A 21,903-nucleotide genomic window follows, 5' to 3' on the forward strand; every position below is an offset into this window, starting at 1 on the left:
GGAGAGAGGAAGAGGGGGGAGGGGTGGGGGTACAAATTGAGGAGTGACTGAGTCAGTATGCTGTGCAAATAAATACATAGGACTAAGTCAGTACTGGTTATTATTTACCGGGTCATTGGCAGTGAGTCCAAGGGCTAGATTCACTGTTGGCAAGAAGACAAACGACAACATAAGGTAAGCAATCCCTACTGTAATATACAGTATTTAATATACAGTACTGTAATACTTCAAATGTCAGGTCCATTTGACTGCAATAAAATCATATAATATGAATGACAGACACCAAAATTGTATCTTCCCCTAAATTGAGTGAGACCCGAACTCTGTATATCTACAACCCCTTATGCAATCCTGCACCTGCTGTAGTTGACTTCCCCACTCCTCCTTTTCCAGAGGCGACCACTATGACCTGTTTGACTCCTGGTATAGGCTTCTGTTTAGGCAGACCTCGTGCCATGTGCTGCTTCTGCCTCTCCTGCAACGTTCTGTCAGCAGCACCCGACGTCTTGGGGAATAAGGGAGGGGAAAACAGCTTCTCAGCATCGTTCATCTTGGATATACAGTCTATGCAACAACCATTAGTCAAATAGATAGATAGATAGATAGATAGATAGATAGATACTTTATGAATCCCGTGGGGAAATTCAGGTATCTTTCACAGCTCTCATACCAACAACAACCACAGACAATATGTACAGACAACACGATACAATACAAACAGACAACACAACACAACAAGGCCATGTACAGAGTAGATAAGATAAAAACGTATAACAAATAAAAGCATTGTATTACAAAAGTGTCGTAAAGAAGAACTATTAAATGAATAATGGGACACCTAAAGCCAAAGACAGAGGACCGTTTTGTCAACTGTGACATGAGTGGACAATGGTAAAGATAGCAAAGCTTAGTAATCTTTCACCCAGCAAATAAGGAACAAGATTCTTTGACGTCTTACCTTACAGCGTATAAAATATTTGCAGCCTAGGGGAACATGTATACCTCTTCCTGTCCTTAAAGCGTTTGTCTTGTTTGTGGTGACGGCTGTCAGTTTTAATAAATGTGCGATTTGACTGTAGCTACAGTGAGCCATATTTTGCTGTTGTCTTGTTGTGAACGAGGGTTGACAGCCGTCGCATTCTTATCGCGTCATTCGCAGCACGACGCTAGCAAGATGGCGCTAAAGTTTGTTTTGTTGTAGCTAGTGCTTACTGCGTAGATGGACTTTTGAGAATTAACGAATTGTGTGATTTTCATACAGGATATGCCAAAACAAACACTATAACACTGTGTTTGTAAAAAAAAAAAAAATTGAATAAGGATGAAATCCGATGTGGAAGAATTGATGCCAAGGCTCCTGCCCGTTGAGACAGGGGAGAGCGATGATTTCAATCCAAACGAACCTCCACGAAACCCTCAGGAGTATCTCAGACAGGTTCAGTAAGTGACACTACTTACTTTTACATTGTTAAGTACCTATTTATTAAATTCAGTTACAAGCATCAGCCTCATAAACACAGGTCGTTAGCTAGTAGGCATCGTCACCTAAACCTATTGTTTAGGAAAGTATATTGTGTACCTACTACCCCCAGCTAATGTCGATGGTCTCTGTCTGTCTCCATTTAAGGCTTGAGGCGTCGCTTTGTCCAGACGTCGTTGTGGCTCAGATTGACCCCAAGAAATTAAGGAAAAACAAACAAACAGTCAACGCGTCGGTAAATTGAACTGTTAGCATGTGAATGTAAGTGCAGACAAATACTTGTATTTGTAAACGTGTGTTTTAACTTTTGTGAGACAGGTCACAGGGTGCCATGCTGCTCCAGAAGGCCTTTCTCCAAGCTTGGGATGGCAGCGACTGCAAATCAGCAACTTCTCAGAGATTAGACAGGTAACACGTCTTCTCATTTTTGCAACGGCATCATTAATCCTTGGTGGGACTAAACTTTCTGAAGTTAACAGTTACAATCTTTTACAGAGCATCAACAAGCATAGAAGGCACTGGAGCTCCCAGTCACTAGATGACAATGTAATAATGGTGAGTTAAATTAAACGTGTACAAATAACCATTACCATGCTAGCCTGTCTGTACTTCTGACTGTGTGGTCTGTCCGTAGCCCAAGCTGAATGATGAAGAAGGGTGGAAGAAGTTCTGCCTGGGGGAGAGGGTGTATCTCAACTGCCCTCCCCCAGACAGGGAGGACTCTGACTTAGGCCTTGACTATACCAAGGTAACAAATACCAGAAGTAATACTAATACCATAGGGTGTGAGGGTCGTACTACCCTGAAGTATCTGAATTAACCGGCGCAGGGTGAGGCAGAAACCATGTGGTTGGGGTTCTTACTCTGGTGTGAAGATGTAGTCATCCATCATCTCTGTATTCTTTGTTCCCTCCCTCCCTCTCTCCCAGATGGGCTTCTCTCCGTTCCTGAGTATAGTGAGCCGGCTAAATCAGGTGAGCCATCTTATATTTAGGGTGACACTCTTACATACTGCCTCCTGATTGCAAGGCAGAATGGATGCTTTGTTTTTTAGTTTTGTTTTATAATGCTCTCTCGCTATTATGCTATTATGACTCTCATTTCGCTCTGTGTTTCAAATTTACATTTAGTCATTTAGCAGACGCTCTTATCCAGAGCGACTTACAGTAAGTACAGGGACATTCCCCCCGAGGCAAGTAGGGTGAAGTGCCTTGCCCAAGGACACAACATCATTTGGCACAGCCGGGAATCGAACTGGCAACCTTCTGATTACTAGCCCGCTTCCCTAACCGCTCAGCCACCTGACTCCCCTTGAAGTGTCAAATTCCTGCTTTGTTTAAATGTTTCTTTCTCAGGCCACTATCTCTGCAGTTCTGGAATATTTGATCAACTGGTTTGAAGAAAGGGAGTTTGTCCCACAATTGGTTGGTATATTTGCCATGTTATCTTCTAAGTTAAAATAGGTTTTAATAATACACGATCTGTAGATGTTAAGAATGCTGATGCTGACTTGTGATTCTTCCAGGGAAGATGGCTTTATGCTTTGCTGGCTTGTTTGGAGAAGCCCCTTCTTCCTGAGTCTCACTCCCTCATACGACAGCTAGCAAGAAGATGCTCTGAAGTCAGGGCCAGTCTGGTAAGGGTGAGTGGAAGTGTGTGGCTTTTATCACACTTCCAAAGCATTAAAAACCAAACTGAGCTGTGCAAAACAGGTGACATGAGTGGTGATGATGATAACTACCTCTTATAGTTCCATATTTTTTCTTTATCATAACAGCAGAGCGTGGAGGATGAGAGACTGTCAGCTCTTAACCTGATGATCTGTATTGTTGCCAGGTAACCGTCATCTTCAAACTTCCAGAACGTGTGTCATGGTCATTCAATTCAAGGAACTTTATTGAACCCTTATGGCCTCAGTCACACACAGACAATTGAAAGGGCCATGTTGATTCTAAACCATGTTTTTGCCTATCTTTTCAGGTATTTTGAACAGAATGACTTGGCTGATCAGGAATGATCAGAATGACCTGTCCAAATTAGGGAAATTGTGTCAGCTCAGAAAATGGGGGAACAATTCAACTTTTCTGTTACTTCATCATAATTATGCTTTCACTGTTATGAAATAAAGATATGTATAAACACCACTGTGGACTAGTATTTGAAAATTTAGTCAAATAAAAGTAACTGCATCAATGTTGTACATTTTCAGTTACCATTTAGGAAACTTTAAAGGATTTGGTTTGTGTTGTTTAAAATATGAGTCCTTTTTATTATAATAAATTAGGGTTGCCACCCGTCCCAGTTTTTTTATTTTATTTCCCGGGACACGAATTTATTTCTCAATTTGAATCTTATTGTTTGAAATAAACTGCTATTCTATTTTCTTCCTGGCTATGTTCAAACATCCAATTGTGTGTCCGTAAACGGGTAAAACACAGCGAAGAATGGCCAAGTGTACTTTGTATTTGATTGGTAGCAAAAATACGAAAGCTTACTTACGACCCAAACCCCCCACCCCCGTCGTCAGTGTTCTGTCCGAGTGTCCCGTTTTTTCACAAATCAAAAGGTGGCAACCCTAGTAGAAGTAAGTCCGAGAGGTTTTAAACCTGACCCAAGTGTGTACTTTATATAGGGTACTACTTTAGTGTAGTGTGTTCTAATAAAAAATGTTGTTCATGATCGGAATGTGCACTGCAGAAAATTGAAAATTGAAATGGTCAGGTGACCTCAGTCATCAGCCAGACCATCAATATGAATGCGTTTTCCCTTTCCCAGTAATGCTTTGCGGCTCGCATGCTTGGTAGAAGCTCACTAGCGAGATGGCGGTGGCAGTGCAATCTTTACAAGACCAGCTTGAAAAAGCAAAGGAGAGTTTGAAGAATGTAGACGATAATATTCGTAAACTAACGGGGCGGGATCCCAATGAGTTAAGGTAAGTCAAAACCTGCAAAATATTTACAATGTATATAGCTGTTCCCTACTACGTTCGCAGGAAGCTAGCTCGCCAACTAGCCACAAAAATGGCTTCTTCCATTATTCAGACACTGGTAACGCGCTTGTTTGTTAGCTAACTAGCTGGACACAGTAGCTTAAACTGTGCCTTTCATCTGTGTAATGGGGTATTCTAGGTGTTTAGAATCCCGTGAAGGAACGTGATGGGGGAAATTATTATAAGTATGCGGAACTCTGATCTGGGGCTGCAGCTACAGTGGTGTTTTATCATGGCTAACGCTAGGCGGGCTAGCTTGCCAGCTAATGGTTTGTGTATGATCAGTTAGCTTGAACATTTCCGTGTTGATTCCCTTGCACGTAATTCGAACAATTTGCAACGAGACTTGTTTCTGTTTTTTATTTTTCACCTCAGACCTGGCCAAGTACGAAGGCCACCAGTCCCAGGCATGATGGGAGGAGGTAGGGGGCGAGGCATCAACCTACTGAGGTAAGACCAGCGGATCAACCCTCGGGAGTAGCCATCCCCCTTACTGCATAGATAGCATAGGTCTTTGAGCTTGGTGTTTAATTAATCAAGCCTTAATGTGTCTTTCAGACGTGGACTCTCTGAAGTGGGCGGAGGAGGACCACCAGCCAAGCAGAGGGACATTGAAGGAGCTCTGTTGAGGTGAGTGGGATGTGGTGGTGACTGTGCTTTGCTGGTCAGGTTTATTAACGGTAATGACTGGTTGCATTGAGGTGTGTAGCTATACATTTGTTTTTGTCACAAATGTTTTTTGTGACATTATTATTATTGTTATTATGATTTTTATTTTTTACATAAGTGGTGATTCAATGGCTGCTGTTTTGTATGTGTAGGCTGGCTGGGGACCAGAGAGCCAGGAGAGATTCACGTCACGATAGCGACGCTGAGGACGATGACGATGTCAAAAAGGTACAGGCAAGACCTCTGGTTATGTGGTGCGTACGCGTTAACCCCTGGTTTTAACCCCTTCCTGCTGTCTGGTCCACAGCCAGCGTTGCAGTCATCAGTAGTGGCTACCTCCAAGGAGCGCACGCGTCGAGACCTGATCCAAGATCAGACCATGGATGAGAGGGGGAAACAGAGGTGAGGCAGCACACACTCCAGTCTGTTTATTATTCATACAGATCTATCAACCACAAGTCTTGTCTGGTGGCGAAGTGTGCAGCACATGGGCTTGGGGAAAATGTGTGGTTGGTTAACTGGTTTTCAGTCAGCATGGCTGACACGGGCTGCATGGCAGGGTGTCGCTGACCAGTGTCACGCATTCTCTCCACAGGAACCGACGCATGTTTGGCCTGCTGATGGGAACCTTACAGAAGTTTAAACAGGAGTCAAATGTGGCCACAGACAGGGTAGGGTGCCCCTGAATGCACTACTCTTGTCTAGTTGCCTGTGAATGAGCCGTTCTCTCTAGTCCTCCCCTCCCCTCGGTTCTCCCTCACGGCTTTCCTCCATCTTTTCTCCTGACAGCAAAAGCGCCGTTGTGAGATTGAGCAGAAGCTGGAGGTGCAGGCGGAGCAGGAGAAGAAGAGGGTAGAGGGTGAGAGGAGAGAGCTGTTTGAAGAGAGGCGTGCCAAGCAGACAGAGCTCAAACTGTTGGAGCAGAAAGTGGAGCTTGCTCAGTTGGTATGGACTTCTCAAACGCATCTAGCAGCTCTATAAACCAGCAGCTATGTTTAACCAGCAGCTGTATCTGACCAGCAGCTGTATCTGACCAGCAGCTCTATATAACCATGCACACAGCACCCCTCACTAGCTGTAGCAGGTGGGGGGATAAATATATGTAAATATTTAGTGTGTATTAAACTTTCACAAGAACAAAATGCTTACTATTAAAGATGAGTTTTTATGTTGGATGACAGAGTAGAGCTCTTCAGCTGATGTCAGTGTTGTCTGAAGAGAAACTGACTCCAATCTTTGTTTGGGTGTCACTGTGTCCGTCTCCTAATCTTTGACATGTCTTGCAGCAAGAAGAGTGGAATGTGCACAATGTCAAGATAGTCAAGTTCATCCGCACCAAGACCAAGCCACCCATCTTCTATGTACCCGTGAAGATGTGCTCAGCCACTAACAAGCTCCTGGAGGATTCTCAGAAAAAATTGAATGGTGAGACAGTTTGGTATCTTGTAAAACTAGATGTTTGTTGCCCGCATGTAGTCTGTTTCCATCAATCCTCTACAGCACACATCCGATTCCTGTCTGTGCGGTACACGTCTAACGGGTCTTTTTTTTCTATTTTCCCTCCGTTTCTCTGAAGTGGTTTTTGAGGAGAGGCGCGAGGCGTTTGCCGAGCACCTGAGTAAGATGGAGGCTCGTCCTCGGCGCCAGTCCCAGCGGGAGAGGGAACAGGAGGCCGCAGCTGGCGCTGGGGTAAAGGACCCGAAGACTGAGGACCTGAAGGAGGGTAAGCCCACGGGCCAGCTAGTCAAGGTGACAGGTAACCGCAATGATGTAGAAATGGAGGAGGAGGAGGAGGAGGAAGAGGTGAAGGACAGGAAAAGGGGTAAGGTGGAGAAGGGGGATGGAGGGGAGGGGGAGGTAGTAGACGGGGAGGGTCAGGACAGGGAAATGGGGGAGGCTAGGGAGGTGGAGATAGCTATAGCTGCAGGTGGAGGAAAGGAGACAGGTGGGCAGGTTGGGGACAGGGAGGAAAATGAGAAGATGGAGGTGGAGACTGAGGCAGAGGGAGTGAAGGGGAAGAGGGTAGAGGGGCAGGTGGAGGTAGTCCAGGAAAATGTCCAGGGCCCCACAGCAATGCCAGAGCACCAGGAGAAGACCTCGGAGCTCAAGAGCCCAGAAAAAGTCCAAGCCAGCCCAGAGGTGGCCATCTCTCGCAGTGTAGAGCCTAAGGAGGCTGCTGCCAAAGAGGCCACACCACAGCCTCTCATCCCCCTCCTGGAGGCCACGCAGGAGCCCCAGAGCCAGGGGCCTGAGCAGAAGCAACTACCACCAAAGCTGCCGGCCCCGGAGGGCCCTAAGGACCTGGAGCCCCAGACACAGGAGGAAGGCCGGGGCCGCAAAAAGTCTAAAGAGAAGAAGAAAAGCCGAGGCAGTAGCTCCTCCTCTAGCTCCTCCTCCGGCTCCTCCTCTTCTAGTGGAAGCTCCTCCTCTTCTAGTGGAAGCTCCTCTTCCAGTGGGAGCTCCTCCCACAGCCGTAGCTCCTCCCACAGCAGGTCCGGGGGACGCGACAAGAAACGCAGGAGAAGGCCTTCTGAAAGAGAGAGGAAGAAGGGAGGAGAGAGGGGCCACAAACCGTCCAAGGGCAGCGGGAGAGAGTCTAAAAATTCCAAAGACAAGGTCTCCAGTCGGTCTGACAGAAAGAGGTCATCTCGTGATGACAGGAAGTCAGACAGGAAAGATAAGCGTCGCTAGGAAGGTTTTCTGTCTCAGTGGGTGGCTGTTTTCTGTCTAAATATCCATGTATCAAGTCTGAGCGAAGGGGCTTATTTAATGGAGACCCCAGAAGAGGAGGCTGTTAGAATTTTCGGGAAGTATTTTTAATGATCAAGATGGTATTGAAAAATATTTGATCTTGGATTCTTCCTGTATTCGTCAGACCTAGTCCACTGTCTTGCCACCTAACAGCTTTTTAATTTTTTCCGTCTCGAATCTTTTTTTTAATTGACTTGCTTTTAGGTGATACAGCTTAGCCTGTTTTGTCCAGAAATTCTGTTTTATCGTCCTTTCTGAGGGTTTCTGAGCAATGTCTTGCTAACATAACTTCTGGGGCTGGTGTAGCCATGGTTAACAAGTGGTGGTATTAGTTATGTATTTCCAGTTATGTGATGTTGCGCAGTTACACTCACAGCTTCTGAATGAAACTTTAGCCCCCTAATGTGATCACCATGCATAGTGTCTGGTCACTGTGCGTCTAAGAAATCCATTTTGAATACAATGTTTTATTTTATTTTGTACACTGAAACCATCCACAGCTTCATTAAAAAAAGATGATTAAACACTTTTGGTTTCTTTGTCCTTTCTGTCATCTTGTACATGAAAAGAAATGTCTACTTTTGAACAGGTTTCTCAGATATTCCTGATGGCTGTGAAGATAATCCCTTTTAACATGCGAATGCTTGAAAAATTAGAGATCTGTTTTAAATGTTGTGTTTGGGATAAGTTAATGACCTTTAATAAATATTGTAGTGACAGAATAATACTATCAATAAAAACAAGGAACAATTTAAGGCTTTATTTCATATTCCAGTGCATGGACAGTCTCATGGTTGAAACAGAATAATCCAATGGCATCAGGTTGAATAATGAAATTAATTTGTGTCCAAAGATTGAAATTAAACAAAACAATCTTCATTAGAGCCCCATTTAAATCTTAAATTGGGGGGAGGGAACGTTTAAGTTGAACAAATATGTGAACTTGACACTATTTAATATACAGACTTTATTCATCACAAACATAAAGACATGTAACACGTCTTCACTGGTATGTAGCAAGCTTACTGGTCTGCTGCAACGAGTGGGCTGGTTCTGGTTTCACTGGTTCACCACCAACAGTTTCTGCATGTAGGAGTTCAGCCACTTCTGTCTCTCCATGGCGGTCAACAGTTTGCTCTTCTCCCTGAAAGCTGCGTCGTCCGCCACCACTATGTTCCGCTTCCCCTCATTGGGCCCCTGATTGGACGGCCAGTCGCCAGGCCAACCCTCTACCAAGGCCTCGCCCAGTTGTGATTGGGACTCTGGAAGCCATGCCTCTCCCAAAAGCTCCGCCTTGCTCTTGGCAGCCCCAAAGTCTGGCGTGGACATCATCTGGATGCTCCAATCACGTAGGGAGATAGAGGGGTAAAGGATCTCCCATTGGTCAGGTTTTAAATCTCCCCTAGGACCAAGACAGTACAAGAAAATGTAAGTGAACTCGTCGGTTAAACATTCTCTATCCCTCTATTGGTTAATGCGTCTCTTGTCTGTCACTTTTCATCTCTTTCAGGTAACATCTCAATATACATGCCTTTGAGATAAATCTGAACTAAATCATTCAGTTTTACCGGTGTAGATGTTGAAGGCGGGTTTGTGGGAAGCCAGAGGTCACCAGGGTCAGTCCCAGAAGGCTTAGTATCAGAAAAGGAAGACCAGCCATCCTAAATTCATAGGACATGAACTCAGATCAGTCTTCACTGGTCTTCTTACATTCACTCTCACTGCTAATACACCTTCCTATACACACTATCTACACCAACATCAATCACCCAACACATTTATATTACAATATCGACATAAACTAATCATGTTAAACGCACTATACACAGATTCACACACAGCTGTCCTACCTGGATGAAATGTAGTGTGAGGCCAAAGTTCCAGCTCGTTTGGTATCTGTCATGCAGAAAGATCTAGAGTCTTATAGAGTGTGGAAGTGGATTCTAGAGTCGGAATGCGTGTGTCCTTGTTCTTGGCCCTTGTCGTCTGTCAATGGTTCTGCTACTCTTATATATCCCTGGCACCCACACACACACGTACGTGCGCACAAACACACACACTTGCGCCCGCCTCTTGCAGGGGGGAATGCAGGTGATCAAAGTAAGATGTCTGTTTGTGCTTGTTCTTCCTCCGTGAGACTAGAGAAGAGAGAGAGAAGAGAGAGACAACTGCTGAAAGAAGGGAGGCTTAATATAGAGGCGCCAATCACCGGGACAGGAAGCCTGGACACACGTCACTGCCTCATGATGAAAAACCCTTGCGGATACGTGTGCCTACGCAAAACATAGGGTTTGATGGCAATCCAAACCATTATGCCTCTCATTCCGTGACCCGGGGTCGTGACCTTTGAGCCTGGTAGGAACCTGAGGGTCATGTGACACCATCAGGATTTGGTGTCAGGGGTTAAGAGTCAGGCATGATGTAAGGATCAGGCGCATGCATGTGACACTGCTTTTGTCTTCTCTGCCTACGCTCATGTAAGGGTGCCTGGGGAGGAAAACACTGGCCTCGTTAAAACTGATCTCTCTTCACAAGCCTGTCAAGCCTTGCAGAACATTCCTCACAACATCCATAATGTGCTTCATACTGTACATCCACACACACATGCACACGGAAGATACTGTTCAGCTCCCAAAAAGGAGAGATCCTCAAAACAGCAGCCTCACATCCCTGTGACAAAGAGTACGACAAAGCCAAACACAGGCCCGACCAAAACCTTCAAACCCAACTGATTCTATACAAAAGCTTCACCCATACCTCTCAGACTCCATAAACCCAGCCATGTGTACACCATGTTTAAACCGGTCTGATAAGCCTGCGCCAGCTCCTACCAAGCTAACAGGTGTCCAGGTTGTGGCGGAGAACAGAGACATCTGCATACTGCAGCTCTGCTTCATTATGAACCTCATTTAAAATAATGACCTGTAACCACCGAGCTGCTCACCTCTGGACCAGCGCTCAGCTCGTTAGAGAGAGACAGGAAGGACAGGGATGGGAGTGGGAGAGAGGGATGGGGGAGAGGTGAAGAGAGAGAGAGAGACAGGGATGGAGGTGTGAGGGAGAGGGGTGGAGAAGGACAAGAGTAAGAGAGGGATGGAGGTGTGAGGGAGAGGTGAAGAGGGACAAAGAGAGAGAGGGATGGAGAGGTGAGTGAAAGGTAGAGAGGGAACGAGAGAGAGGAGATGGATGGGGAAAGATCCACAGAGAGGGAGCTAGGAAAAGGAGCAGAGAAAGAGAAGTAGATGGGGCAAAAGAGAAAAGATGGAGAAAGAAACAGACATGGAAAGAGGTGATTCTTTTCTGTGGCAAGGTTTGTGAACAAGTGGGACCTTGATGATGTAAATGTGTGTGTGTGTGTGTGCAGACAACACACACACACTCCCCCAATAACAAACACCAGACGTCAGTGTTCCGGCTGTTTGGTGCTCCCTCTGACTGTCACAAAGAACACCCACTGGTCTCTTTGACTAAAACGTCACTAATACAGGAACACATTTCATGACACAAAGCCCTACTCATCTATTAGCTTCTCTGCCTGCTACAAGCTGCTCGACCAGAATAGAAGGAGAGGATCCAAGGCCATCTTTTAAAAAAGGCTTTTTATGCCCTTCTAAAATCTTAATTGCTGTTCAAAAGTAAAGAAGGCAAAGTAAAATGTTATTTTATGTAATACAAAATATTTAATTCCATTGCACAGATGGACAGTTAAAACAGAGTTTCTGAAAATGTAATACATATACAACTGATACACTGTATGAGTCCTGATCTTGTGGCAAAATAAAGCAAAGTGTTGTTTAAATACATTCAGAGCAGCAGCAAAATGCAATCGACAGAATAACTGAAGCCTTAGCTACAAACTTTTTAACTAGCAGAACTGAATACATTGTTGCATGTCATGTTTTTTCAACTTGTGAGACCTTTCTAAAAATAGCAAAAACCATTACTGACTGACTCATACACATGCATTTCCTCTCACTCACACACACACGCACACATTTCAGATCTCAATCAAACTGTCCTCAGTTATCGTTGGAGGCGGCGGCCTTGGCGGTTGGCCGTCTGCATCCTTCTGTCCCTTGTTACCGTGCCGATAGACAAAGTAGTACTCCTTGCGTGGTTCCGCATGGTGCAGCCGGGTCTTGATGCTGAGTGGCAGCTCGGTTGGCTCCAGAACCTGGTACTTACCCTCCACCAGGACACTCAGGCTGTAGACGTCTGGCTCAGGGACCTCAAACTTGGCAGCACACTGCTCACACAACTCCTGGGCCGTGGTACTGGCCTGCACCCCCAGAGTCTTGGGGTTAGAGCCAGCCTCCAGCAAAGACACTGTGATGAAGTCCTGCAGCATGAGGGGAAAGAGACTCTTAGGTTGGGGTAGACATACAGGTATAATGGTATTATGGTAGGTATAACGATCATAAAAATATATAAAGTTAAAGTGAGGCTCAAGATGTCGAGGTGTGCAAGTGTGACGGAATGTTGCTGTGTGTTTGTGTGTGTGTGTGTGTGTGTGTGTGTGTGGACCAAATCGAACCTGTACAGTTGTTTGTGCCGTGCAGGCTGTGTTGAGCGTGCGCCTGCGTTCCCAGCGGTGGATAGAGTCTTGGACCTCCATGCTCAGCTGTCTGGTCACCGGCTGCGTGTCGAAGTTCTTGATGTGCTCTAACGCTCCATATGTTGTTGTCAGATAGTATGAGCCTGGACAATGCACACACAGTCACAAAGTCACACTATGTCTGGGACCACACTTATAGATAGTACTGATAACTATAGTGTGTACATATGTCTGTGTGTGTGTGTGTGTTTACCTTCTCCCAGCTGCAGGGCTGGGTCCATCAGCTCCATCATGTATTCAACATCCAGCATGAGGGCAGCCATGTTTGTTCTAGCGAGGACATACATGAGCACTGGCAGGAAGTCATCAGCACCATAGGCTCTTCCTGCTCAGCACAACAGGAAGTACATTTAATTTACCATTCAAAGACAAAAAAGAGGTAAGACACACCCAGCCCACAGCCATGTAGACTATAAAAGACAGATAGGCAGGCAGACAGACCTGGACAGCCGACAGACATGGATTCGTAGATGATCTTGCAGGTCTTCAGGAGCAGGTCTATTTTCCTCTGAGGGGAGTATTCCCGGTGCAGGTTCCACAGCTTTGCACTGATCTTCTCCATGGCAGGGGTCTCTGGCACGCTGGTGGTCACGCCCAGGTCTGTGGAGGTGGTGCCCAGGACCAGGGCCTGGTTCTCCTTCAGCCTCTTCAGGGAGCCTGTCCGTGTGTGGAGCTCCTTCAGTCCAGAATACACAGGCTCGCGCACAGGCTTGAGAACACTCTTACACAGGGCCGCCTCCACGATGCTTTCTGGACACACACACCAGAACAACATACTGTAACACACACTCACCACTCATCACTATTGTGCTCTGCTCTGCTTTAATCTATTCTGTTTTAGGCTTTTTGGTTATCTCTCCTCTCCTCCTCTCTCCTTTCACTGCGTGGGGAAAAAAAAGTTTCTAAAGGTTTAAAAAAAAAATCTTGAAAAAACGTTTCTAAAAAGAAAATATCTAAAGGTTGAAAAATACATTTATAAAAAAAAGTTTCTAAAGGTTGAAAAAAGTTTTTGGGGAAAAAAAGTTTCCAAAGGTTAGAAAAAAATATTTCGAAAAAGGTTCTAAAGGTAAAAAAAAGAAATAAAAAAAAAGTTTCGACAAAAATAAAGAGTTCGAAATTGTCAGTGTCAAAAAGGCGAATGCACTGTGTGTCTATAATGTATTTTTGTAGTCATGTATTAATATGATGTGAGGTACAGTTACTAGCGTGACACTAAGACAGCTAGTTGTAATGGTCACTTTTTACTTTTTATGTCAGAGCCCACACTTCTTTACTTTAACTTGAGTGAAAAAGTGTAGTCATTACTTATCTGTGTGAGTATCTGTACTCTTACTTGAGTGAAGGATGTGTGTACTTTTACCATATCTGTTCTCTTCTCTGTGTGTGTTTGTGTGTATGTGGTGTGCTGGTGTGACCCACCCAGCCTCTCCTGTGTGTGAACGCTGGTCTCCAACAAGCCCTGCAGCTCCATGCTCTGAATCAGGTAGCTCTTCAGCTGCGTCATCATCTGACGGATCTCCTGCAGCATCTCAGTGCTGGAGTTGTGTTTCCCCAGGGTCTCCAGGGTGAACGCCCTGTGTTCCCGCACCAGGTGCCCCAGGTAGGAGCTCCCGTCCCTGGACAGCTCGACGATCCGCTTCTGCAGCTTGTTGTCGGCGCTCAGGAGGCCTGTGAACACGTTGGAGATGTTCACCATGGAGAGGCGAGACTTGGCCTTGTCCAGTATGATGGTGGAGGTTCTCTTCACTGTGGGCTTGGGGCTGTTGGGGCAGTTGGGGCTGTTGCCCCCTCCGACATTGGAGTTGGCCCCCCCCTCGTCCTCTGTGCTGCTGGTGGAGTAGGAGTCGTGCTCCAGGGAGGGGCCAGCTCCACCCTCGGGGGAGTACAGAGACACGTCCAAAGCTTTGGCCTCGCCGCCCGTTCCCGAGGCAGGCAGACGGACCGACCAGGGAGGTGTGGACGGTGGGGGGCGTTGCAGGTTGTTGAATGACAGGGATTTTCCTCCAGTGGGGCTGCATAGCTCTGGGATGTTGGGTTGGCCCAGGGAGGGCCTCTTCTTCCTTGGGGGAGGGACTGGTTGTGGAGGAGGCTTCCTGTGGCTAGAGATGGAGACTGTGTCGGAGACGTCACACACCGCCTGCACGGTTCCTGTCTCCTGGTCTGTTGTTCTTTCTGTCTCTTTGTCTCCGTCGGTCTCTGATGCTGTCTCTCTCTTCACTTCCGTTCCTCCCTCTGTTTCTTGCACTGCGCCTGCATCTCTCTCGTTCACCGTGTCTACCTTTGTCACCTCTGCCTCGGTCTCTTCCTCTACCTCCTTGCTCTTCTCGTGCCCAGCATCTATGTGTGTCTCCATCGCAGTCCCTTCTTCTGGGTCCTTCTTTACTGTGAAGTGCTCTTCAATGCAGATCAGAGAAGCTGTAGGCTCTGGGCTGAGATGGGCAGCTATCTGTATGTCCGGGATTGGCCTGTCTGTCTGTTTGTCCTGGCTCAGTCTGTCTGTCTGTGTGTCTGGAGGACGTCTGTCTGAGGGCCTCCGTGGCAACGCTATTGGCGGAGCTCTGTGCGGGTGAGGTGGGGGAGGTCGCGATCCCGCCTCTTTAACGGATGGTTTAGCCAAGTCAGACTTCTCTTCCTCACTGATCCTTCTCTTGCCTTCCTCTTTCTGCTTGGTTGTGGATGGTGGGGCTCTGGGGGAAGGCAGGTTGGGTGGAGGTTTACCTCCCTGAGACAGCACCAGAATGGGCTCAGGGGCGCTGGGGGGTCGCGGTGGAGGGCGTTTGTAAATGGGAGCCCCCTGGCTAGGGCAATTCAGGCTCTGAGACCTGGCGACTGGGCTGTTGAAGGTGGTCTGCAGGCTACAGTGCTCCTCCAGGGAGACAGGGTTGATGAAGCATGCCCCTGGACGGCCCTCATCCCGGCTCTCTCCCTCTGAGATCGCCTCCCCATCTCCCTCCCCCTCCTTCCACTGCTGATTCAGCAAAGAACCCCAGAAATCTGAAACAGGAACAGTAGCTAATGAACTCCTTTAGCCAAAGGAACGTACAGGGGGGATTTTTGATCATATAATATGAATGATGTCAGATACAAATAAGGTGTCTTACCTGAGCCCAGAGTAGAAACCACCTCCATGTCTTCATACTTGGTGGCCTGAACGATGGCTTTGGGTAACCTCAAGGTGAAAGGGAGGACGTCGCTGAAAAGTGAACATATGAAGGTATTTTTTATCAAACAATCACTGATGTGAGTCACTGATGGACTCGCTGTCAATTGAAATGTAAAAGTAATTCCCATGAAAACGCAGTGCGTCTCAGTTAAGGCATGTGATCTGTAACGGACAGGCTCACCGGCTGATGCAGTAGAAGGAAACCAGCTTGAAAATGTTCTCAAAGAACAGGCCAGATCTGTCAAGGTGCATATCTGGAGCAGGACGGGAGAGGGTTAGGGACAGGGTACAGGGAAAGGGAGGATTTTAAATTGGAGTTTAATTCCCTGCATTAACTGGTAGATTAACTGGTAGATTAACTGGAACTTCTATAAAATGAGTGGAAGTTCACAGAACTGATACAATGATAATGCTGTGGTTACACTGACTGGTCATTTCCTGCTTTGCACATGTCACAGGATGATGACCACACACAGGAAATCTAGCACTGTCAGCAGAGGGGAGAGGAAGCATGCGGTAAGCAGCCCCTTCTGTTAGCACCACTCATGCAGACACAACACACACTTACACCAAGCAGTTTGATCTGTTGGCTGTTGTCAGCAGATCCTAACATAGATACTCACATGACTTTTCCTCAGTTACCGTGACGTCCTGGATCTGGGATTCTCCCTGGAGGTCAGCTAGCCTCACCGACAGCACCATGGTCTTCTGATCAAGGCCTCGTCGCACTAGAAACATCTGAGAAGAACAAACCACTCACAGAGTGTGTAGAATGTACAGTATGTGTGTGTCTGTCTGTGTGTGTGAGTGTGTGTGTGTGTGCACATCTGTGTGTGTGTGTGTCCACGTCTGTCTGTGTGTGTCTCACCCCCGGTCTTTCTCTCCTGAGGATGGAGTAGCTTCTCTCCTGGTTCATCCCCAGTTGGAGCCAGACAGGACAGGTCCTGATCAGCCTCTCCACAAGACTGATACTGGGGCAAGAGGGGAGCGTGGTGAAGGAAGGAGGGAGGGTGGGGGCAAGTGGGGGAGAGGAGAGAGGGAGGATGAGGGGGAGTGGGGGAGAGGACGGTGGGATGGTAGGCAGAAGGGAGGGAGAGGAGGGATTAAGGGGGGAAGGGAGGAGGGCAGAAGAGGACGTTGCTGCTGAGGAAGAGGCGAAAGGTGGAGAGGAAGGGATCAGGGGAGGTGGGAGGGAGGGAGTCAAGGGGGGAGGGAGTAGAGGAGTCACAGGAGAGATAGAGGGGAAGGAGGACTTGGTCGTTAGAGGGGGAGGTTGTGGTCGGGAAGGATGAGAACCATGCAAAGTTTGTGGTCTGGGAGGAGGGGGGGAGGATGGGTGAGTCTTTGGGGGAGGGGGGGAGGAGGGGTGTGGCTTGGGAGGAGGGGGGGAGGATGGGTGAGGTTTAAGGGGAGGTCTGGCTGGACTTGCTGCAGCTGAAGGTGGCGAGGATGAGCATGGCTCTGGGCCCACACTGGAGAGAGACAGTAGACAGATAGATGGTCTAGAGGTGCATGTCTCCTGACAGACAACTTCGGAATACACAGGTGTTTGTGAATCACCTTGGTCTACTTTCATTACATATAAATTGTACAATTTTCTCCATTCTGTGACCACTACTTTGGGTTAATTGAACATACCACACATTTCTTAACTTTTTAAAATCCCTATTTAACTTTTCAACAGCTTAGCATGCAAGAAGTTTCAGCTGACAAGAAACACTCCTACTACTACTGTGGTTTGAAATGGGGAACAAAGCCTCAACTTCTGTTTTTTAGACCGTTCTTTTACTCTTCAGTCTTCCAATCCTGAACAGAATACTTCAAATCAAAAGACTACTTTCTAGATCTACTATAGAATTTAGCATTTTCATAGCGGTCAACAGAACACTGCATTTCTGTAAATGTTCCAGAACAGATTCCTGCATCTTTGTAGACATTCCAGAATGGAACACTGCATCTCCGTAGCTGTTGAGGAGTTGTAGAAGAGGCTGTACGTACCCAGTGGGGGCAGCAGCTTGCGGGGAGAGAGCAGCTGTTTTCATCATTCTCTCTTCATTACTCCAAAAGGGTCCTGGGTAAAACCTCCTCTAAGTTTCCTGATGGTAAACCTAACTTTGTCCAAACGCTAAACTAGAAAACCTGGGAGCTTTACAGCCATTGTCTACTCTACTTCATCTGCTTCTCAAGCTCCAACATGACTGCTGAAGTGAAAAAGAAAAGAGGGACGACAAGGAAAGTGTAATTTTCTTCTCCTCACCCCTCCCCTCTTTCTGTGTCAACTTCCTGTCTGTGAGTTCTATGATGCTGTCAGGAAGGGGCTGTCCACCATGGTCAGAACACCACCACTCGCTTTTCTTCCTTTCTTTCTTTCTTTCTTTCTCACAAAGTATCTCTCAGGTCTCCCCTGCAGACTGGTGTTGTTGTGGTTAGCTTGAAGACATGTTTCAACGTCTCACCTCTGCTATAAACACATCCAGATGTAACCCCCCCCTCCCCCTCCTCCTCTCTAACACCTCAGGAATGTGGGGGACCGTGGCCTGCTAATACCGCCCTCTCTCCAAACCACCACTCGGCACAATCCTTTTTTCTCTCAAAAACACTCGCCAGTGCTGCATCATCAAGGTCTGCCTCTGATCGGCTCGATCCGTTTTGCTGTGGTGGTGGTGGTGGAAGGACTTGAAAATAGCGGACAAACAAGTTAACTGTGATTTCATTGTACATTATAGAAGATGAGAATGTTTAAACTATCAGTCTGTGAAAGTTATCATGGTTATCACGCTCAACCTTTTTTTTTCATGAATTGCAACAGAGCGTGTTTAGCAGATGCTTCCTGTTTGTAGGCGGGTAGTGATAAATAGAGAGAGACAGTACACACCTAAAATAAACAGACCAGCGATACTGAAACGTGTTCCAATAGCTTTTTATTTTTATGTTGTCTATCATTTCCTTTGTTAACAAAACACCAAGCACCCACACATCTCAGCTTGGCTCAGGAATGTTGAGTTAATACAGACCAGGTCACTAACTCCAGAGTTACTTGTGAAAGAAGCATCAGAAAGAAAGCTGAGGTAGGGATTTGTTTAGAGCCAAGAGTCATAATGTAGGGGGTATAAGGACCACCCCCTCTACTTGTCCAACCAGCTCCTGGATCTCTGTCCTCTGGGCCTGCCTCCTAAGGTTTCGTCTCTCCAACAGACGGGCCTCCTTCTGCCGCAGCTGGACCAAAAGTTGTGAAGCCTGGTACTCGCTTGACCACCCTACCCCACCAGGTGCTGCTGTTTTGGGCCTTACAGGCTGAAGAATTGGCCTGTAACCCTGGCAGAAAACGGTGGGGGCAGAGTCCTCCTCCAGGTCCCGGAGCCTCACAGACACTCTCTTCTCCACCTCCTCCTGGGAAGGTCCGGACAGCCCCCTGCTCCTCTCCCCTATGCCTGTCAGGTGGTGAAGACTTTGAACCTGTCAAACACACATGAAACGGATGCTTTCAGGATGTATTCTATAGCAAAGTCAGAGTGTGTGTTTACTTATGTGTGTGCTAACCCGTCCACTGCGTGTGTGTGTGTGTACAGACCTGTCTGCAGTGTGTGTGTGTGTGTGTGTGTGTGCGCGAGTGTGTGTGTGTGTGTACAGACCTGTCTGCAGTGTGTGTGTGTGTGTGTGTGTATATACACAGACCTGTCCCGGGTATGTGTTTCTCAGCCCTGTCTGCAACCTCAGCAGCATTCCCTCCAACAGCTCCAGACCCCCCCTGCCCGGGTCACCATGGCGAGGACCCCCCCTCCCTCTGGAAGTCTGGTGTATGGCTGCCTGGGCATCAGGAGGAGGCTCCCCTATCTGGTCTGTACGCTGGCAATCTAGCACACTCTCCTGCAAACGCATTCACACAATGAGTGCGCCGGTTGTGGTGCGCTGACTGTGGTATGCTATGCAGGTTGTGGTGTGCTGACTGTGGTATGCTATGCAGGTCACACTGTGGTAGATCACTAACCATCCAGCTCCAGAAAAGGCTTTCCAGATGCTTCCAGTCAAGGTAGGCTTCCAGGACATCACACAGTTTCTGGACCTGCTGGCACGCCTGCAGGACGCACACACAGACGCACACACACAGACACACATGTAGCCGGAGTGTGGTGAAACTCACTCCTCAAGTATGTAACAGTCCACCCGCGTCAACAAATTGCTAGTTTTTTGTTGGCGTAGTTGGTAGTGGTGGCGCTTGGGAAGTCAGAGGTGGCAGGTTCGACTCCCGGTGGGAGCGAACATAGGCCCGTATGCCTCTGACGGAGCTTGCAAGACCACGTCTGTTACACACACACAGTTAGGTTGTTGGTAGCAGATTAGTGTTAGGTTGTGGTAGACATTAGTTTGAGTCAGTCTAGGTTTAGCTTGAGTTCAGGGAGTGTTATGTTGGGCTCAGACCGATACCTCTTTAAGCATGGAGGAGTTGATGCAAGTGTGGCCATCAGAGGAGGGGTGAGAGGGGACCTGGATGGTGGATGACAGGATCTGAGACAGAAGACATGAGGGCTATGATAAAGCTATCATCACGGTCTGGAGCTTTATAAAATTGTAACACTGAGGCAGCATAACAGGGGTCAGTACAACAGACTCACTTGGTCAAGGAGCCTCGCTCTCTCTTCCTGCAATGACATTAATCTCCGCCTCTGGAACCTGAGACGGCCAATCTGCCACTGCAGTCTTCTGAGGAGATTGGGATCTGATGACTGTGAATCTGCCTCGGTCCACTCGATTGGTCCAGCCATTCTTAGTGAGACCTGAAAGACAGCTTTAGTTAGTGTGTGCCTGTGTATAAATCACGTTACATACAGTGTGTTTGTTTGTAGGTCTGTGGGAGAGAATCAGTCCTCGGGTTGTTAGTTAGGAACCCTTGCCAGAGTTCAAGAACAATACTGCCATCTAGTGTCATTACGTTATGTTCCTGCTCTTCTTGGAGGCAGCAGAGCTGGTTCTACGCTGCTCTGACAAGGTGAGTTTCCACAACCAGTTTAAGATAGAAGTCATACTAGAAGTATGAGACTTGGCGACACTGTTGACTGCTGTAAAAGCCACTTTTAAGAGGTGTCATTGCACAGGAATAACAGTGACATAGAACAGCTTTGCCTCACCGTGGTTGCCTGTGCCACAGTATCCAGCTGCATAATCCTCTCTCTCAGCATGACGTCCAGCAGGTCTCCAGATGACAGCAGCCAGCCCAGGGACAGTAATAGCTGCCTGCTGCCGACCTTCTGGAGCTGGGGCCCGATCACCCAGTCTGCCCCGTAGCCGCTCATCCACAAGAAGCCTCGCACCATCCTGGACTGACTGACTGTGAGATACGATAAAGTAGGTACGCAGCGCACTGTGTAATTATGTTATTGTCTCTTGCATGGTTATATGCTCTCTTACCTTCATCTGTGTGTGTCGTGCAAGAGCACCCATATTCAAGTGGAGTTGCTTTCAGAATTATGTTATAGAGGAGCGTCCAAAATTGCACCGCCTGAAATATGTTTATTTTGAGAGTTTGAAGCTTGACAGTCCCATTCATAGCCCTCGATCAATGAAGCCTGGTTTAAGATCACTGACACACACTGACAGGTTATTTGATAGCTGGCCCTAATGAAGTAGACATGAACTTGTTAGCTTAGCTAGCAACAAACTTACCGCTTCCTCCCCTTTGTTAAATTTAGCGCGTCTAAATGTTTCTGCGCTGGGGATAGAATCCACCTCGAGTACAGACAGAAGTCTACAAAGTGATTCGATCACTTCTTTGACTTTCACATTCTTTTTACTTTGCATGTTCAGTTCAATTTTTTCGATTTCCCCCGGGTTACAACTACGCATCCGGTATCGTTGCCATCGTTTTGTTTCCGGTGTTGTGCCCCCAGATGCACCTCTGCCCTGAAAAGTATGGGATGACTATCATGCCAGGGTTCAAAACCGTTAAAAAGTTTCAAAAAGGTCGTTTTGAAACCGAAAAAACAACGTTTCGAAAGATCGTAAAAGCCTTATAAGATCGAAATTAGTTTCATAAGTCTAATACGTTTGCTCCACTTTTTTTTATTCAAATGTTCCTTCTTTTCAAATGTGCCACTGTTCTCTCGGTGTCTTTTTGTTGTCGCCAGGTTTGGAACTTAGTGTGTGATCTGAAAACTGGTGTTTGTATGTTGCAAAGTTTAAATTTGATTTTCGAAAGGGCGAATTTAATACATTAAATGTCCACTCGTATTCTTTCAGAG

At 47.0% G+C, this 21,903-nt stretch overlaps 6 protein-coding genes across 7 annotated transcripts in view; 2 read left to right on the forward strand and 4 right to left on the reverse strand.

Moving 5' to 3' along the window:
* The window catches only part of nubpl (nucleotide binding protein-like), a 143,542-nt gene extending 142,329 nt beyond the window's left edge, over positions 1-1,213 (reverse strand). Inside the window, exons 1-3 of the mRNA XM_062469652.1 lie at positions 959-1,213; positions 358-505; positions 109-143 (exon numbers count right to left, since the gene is read on the reverse strand). Of these exons, the coding sequence (XP_062325636.1) occupies positions 109-143; positions 358-505; positions 959-1,093 (318 nt within the window). The 5' untranslated portion in view covers positions 1,094-1,213. The remainder of the gene's footprint in view (positions 1-108; positions 144-357; positions 506-958) is intronic.
* Positions 1,214-1,301: 88 nt separating this feature from the next.
* Positions 1,302-3,696, forward strand: gemin2 (gem (nuclear organelle) associated protein 2). Of its 2 annotated transcripts, none has more exons than XM_062469653.1 (10): positions 1,302-1,440; positions 1,628-1,715; positions 1,799-1,888; positions 1,976-2,035; positions 2,115-2,228; positions 2,410-2,454; positions 2,836-2,904; positions 3,006-3,116; positions 3,258-3,316; positions 3,461-3,696. In XM_062469653.1, exons 1-10 carry the CDS (start codon positions 1,322-1,324, stop codon positions 3,495-3,497), a joined length of 792 nt encoding a protein of 263 aa, XP_062325637.1. In that variant the 5' UTR covers positions 1,302-1,321; the 3' UTR covers positions 3,498-3,696. The 2 variants fall into 2 exon arrangements, with proteins under 2 accessions (XP_062325637.1, XP_062325638.1); XM_062469654.1 differs by having other exon boundaries at positions 3,261-3,316.
* A 550-nt stretch (positions 3,697-4,246) lies between these two features.
* Positions 4,247-8,417, forward strand: pnn (pinin, desmosome associated protein). The gene is made up of 9 exons (XM_062469637.1): positions 4,247-4,412; positions 4,845-4,919; positions 5,028-5,099; positions 5,291-5,366; positions 5,446-5,540; positions 5,734-5,809; positions 5,928-6,083; positions 6,425-6,563; positions 6,715-8,417. Exons 1-9 carry the CDS (start codon positions 4,300-4,302, stop codon positions 7,827-7,829), a joined length of 1,917 nt encoding a protein of 638 aa, XP_062325621.1. The 5' UTR covers positions 4,247-4,299; the 3' UTR covers positions 7,830-8,417.
* A 232-nt stretch (positions 8,418-8,649) lies between these two features.
* Positions 8,650-9,866, reverse strand: pth2 (parathyroid hormone 2). The gene is made up of 3 exons (XM_062469657.1): positions 9,740-9,866; positions 9,458-9,550; positions 8,650-9,291 (listed from the first exon to the last, which is right to left on the reverse strand). The coding sequence occupies exons 1-3, from the start codon at positions 9,790-9,792 to the stop codon at positions 8,949-8,951; spliced, it is 489 nt and encodes a 162-aa protein (XP_062325641.1). The 5' UTR covers positions 9,793-9,866; the 3' UTR covers positions 8,650-8,948.
* Positions 9,867-11,552: 1,686 nt separating this feature from the next.
* Positions 11,553-18,056, reverse strand: rin3 (Ras and Rab interactor 3). The gene is made up of 10 exons (XM_062469619.1): positions 17,666-18,056; positions 16,536-17,139; positions 16,291-16,405; positions 15,849-15,921; positions 15,606-15,697; positions 13,924-15,498; positions 12,946-13,254; positions 12,698-12,829; positions 12,424-12,587; positions 11,553-12,228 (listed from the first exon to the last, which is right to left on the reverse strand). Exons 1-10 carry the CDS (start codon positions 17,710-17,712, stop codon positions 11,887-11,889), a joined length of 3,453 nt encoding a protein of 1,150 aa, XP_062325603.1. The 5' UTR covers positions 17,713-18,056; the 3' UTR covers positions 11,553-11,886.
* Positions 18,057-18,571: 515 nt separating this feature from the next.
* On the reverse strand, positions 18,572-21,555 carry tedc1 (tubulin epsilon and delta complex 1). Its single transcript, XM_062469647.1, has 8 exons — positions 21,329-21,555; positions 21,074-21,164; positions 20,794-20,993; positions 20,281-20,442; positions 20,093-20,173; positions 19,656-19,742; positions 19,343-19,534; positions 18,572-19,123 (listed from the first exon to the last, which is right to left on the reverse strand). The coding sequence occupies exons 1-8, from the start codon at positions 21,506-21,508 to the stop codon at positions 18,761-18,763; spliced, it is 1,356 nt and encodes a 451-aa protein (XP_062325631.1). The 5' UTR covers positions 21,509-21,555; the 3' UTR covers positions 18,572-18,760.
* Positions 21,556-21,903: the final 348 nt, after the last annotated feature.

Source organism: Osmerus eperlanus, chromosome 9 (genome assembly GCF_963692335.1).
Source record: "Osmerus eperlanus chromosome 9, fOsmEpe2.1, whole genome shotgun sequence".
NCBI classification, from domain to species: Eukaryota; Metazoa; Chordata; class Actinopteri; order Osmeriformes; family Osmeridae; genus Osmerus; species Osmerus eperlanus.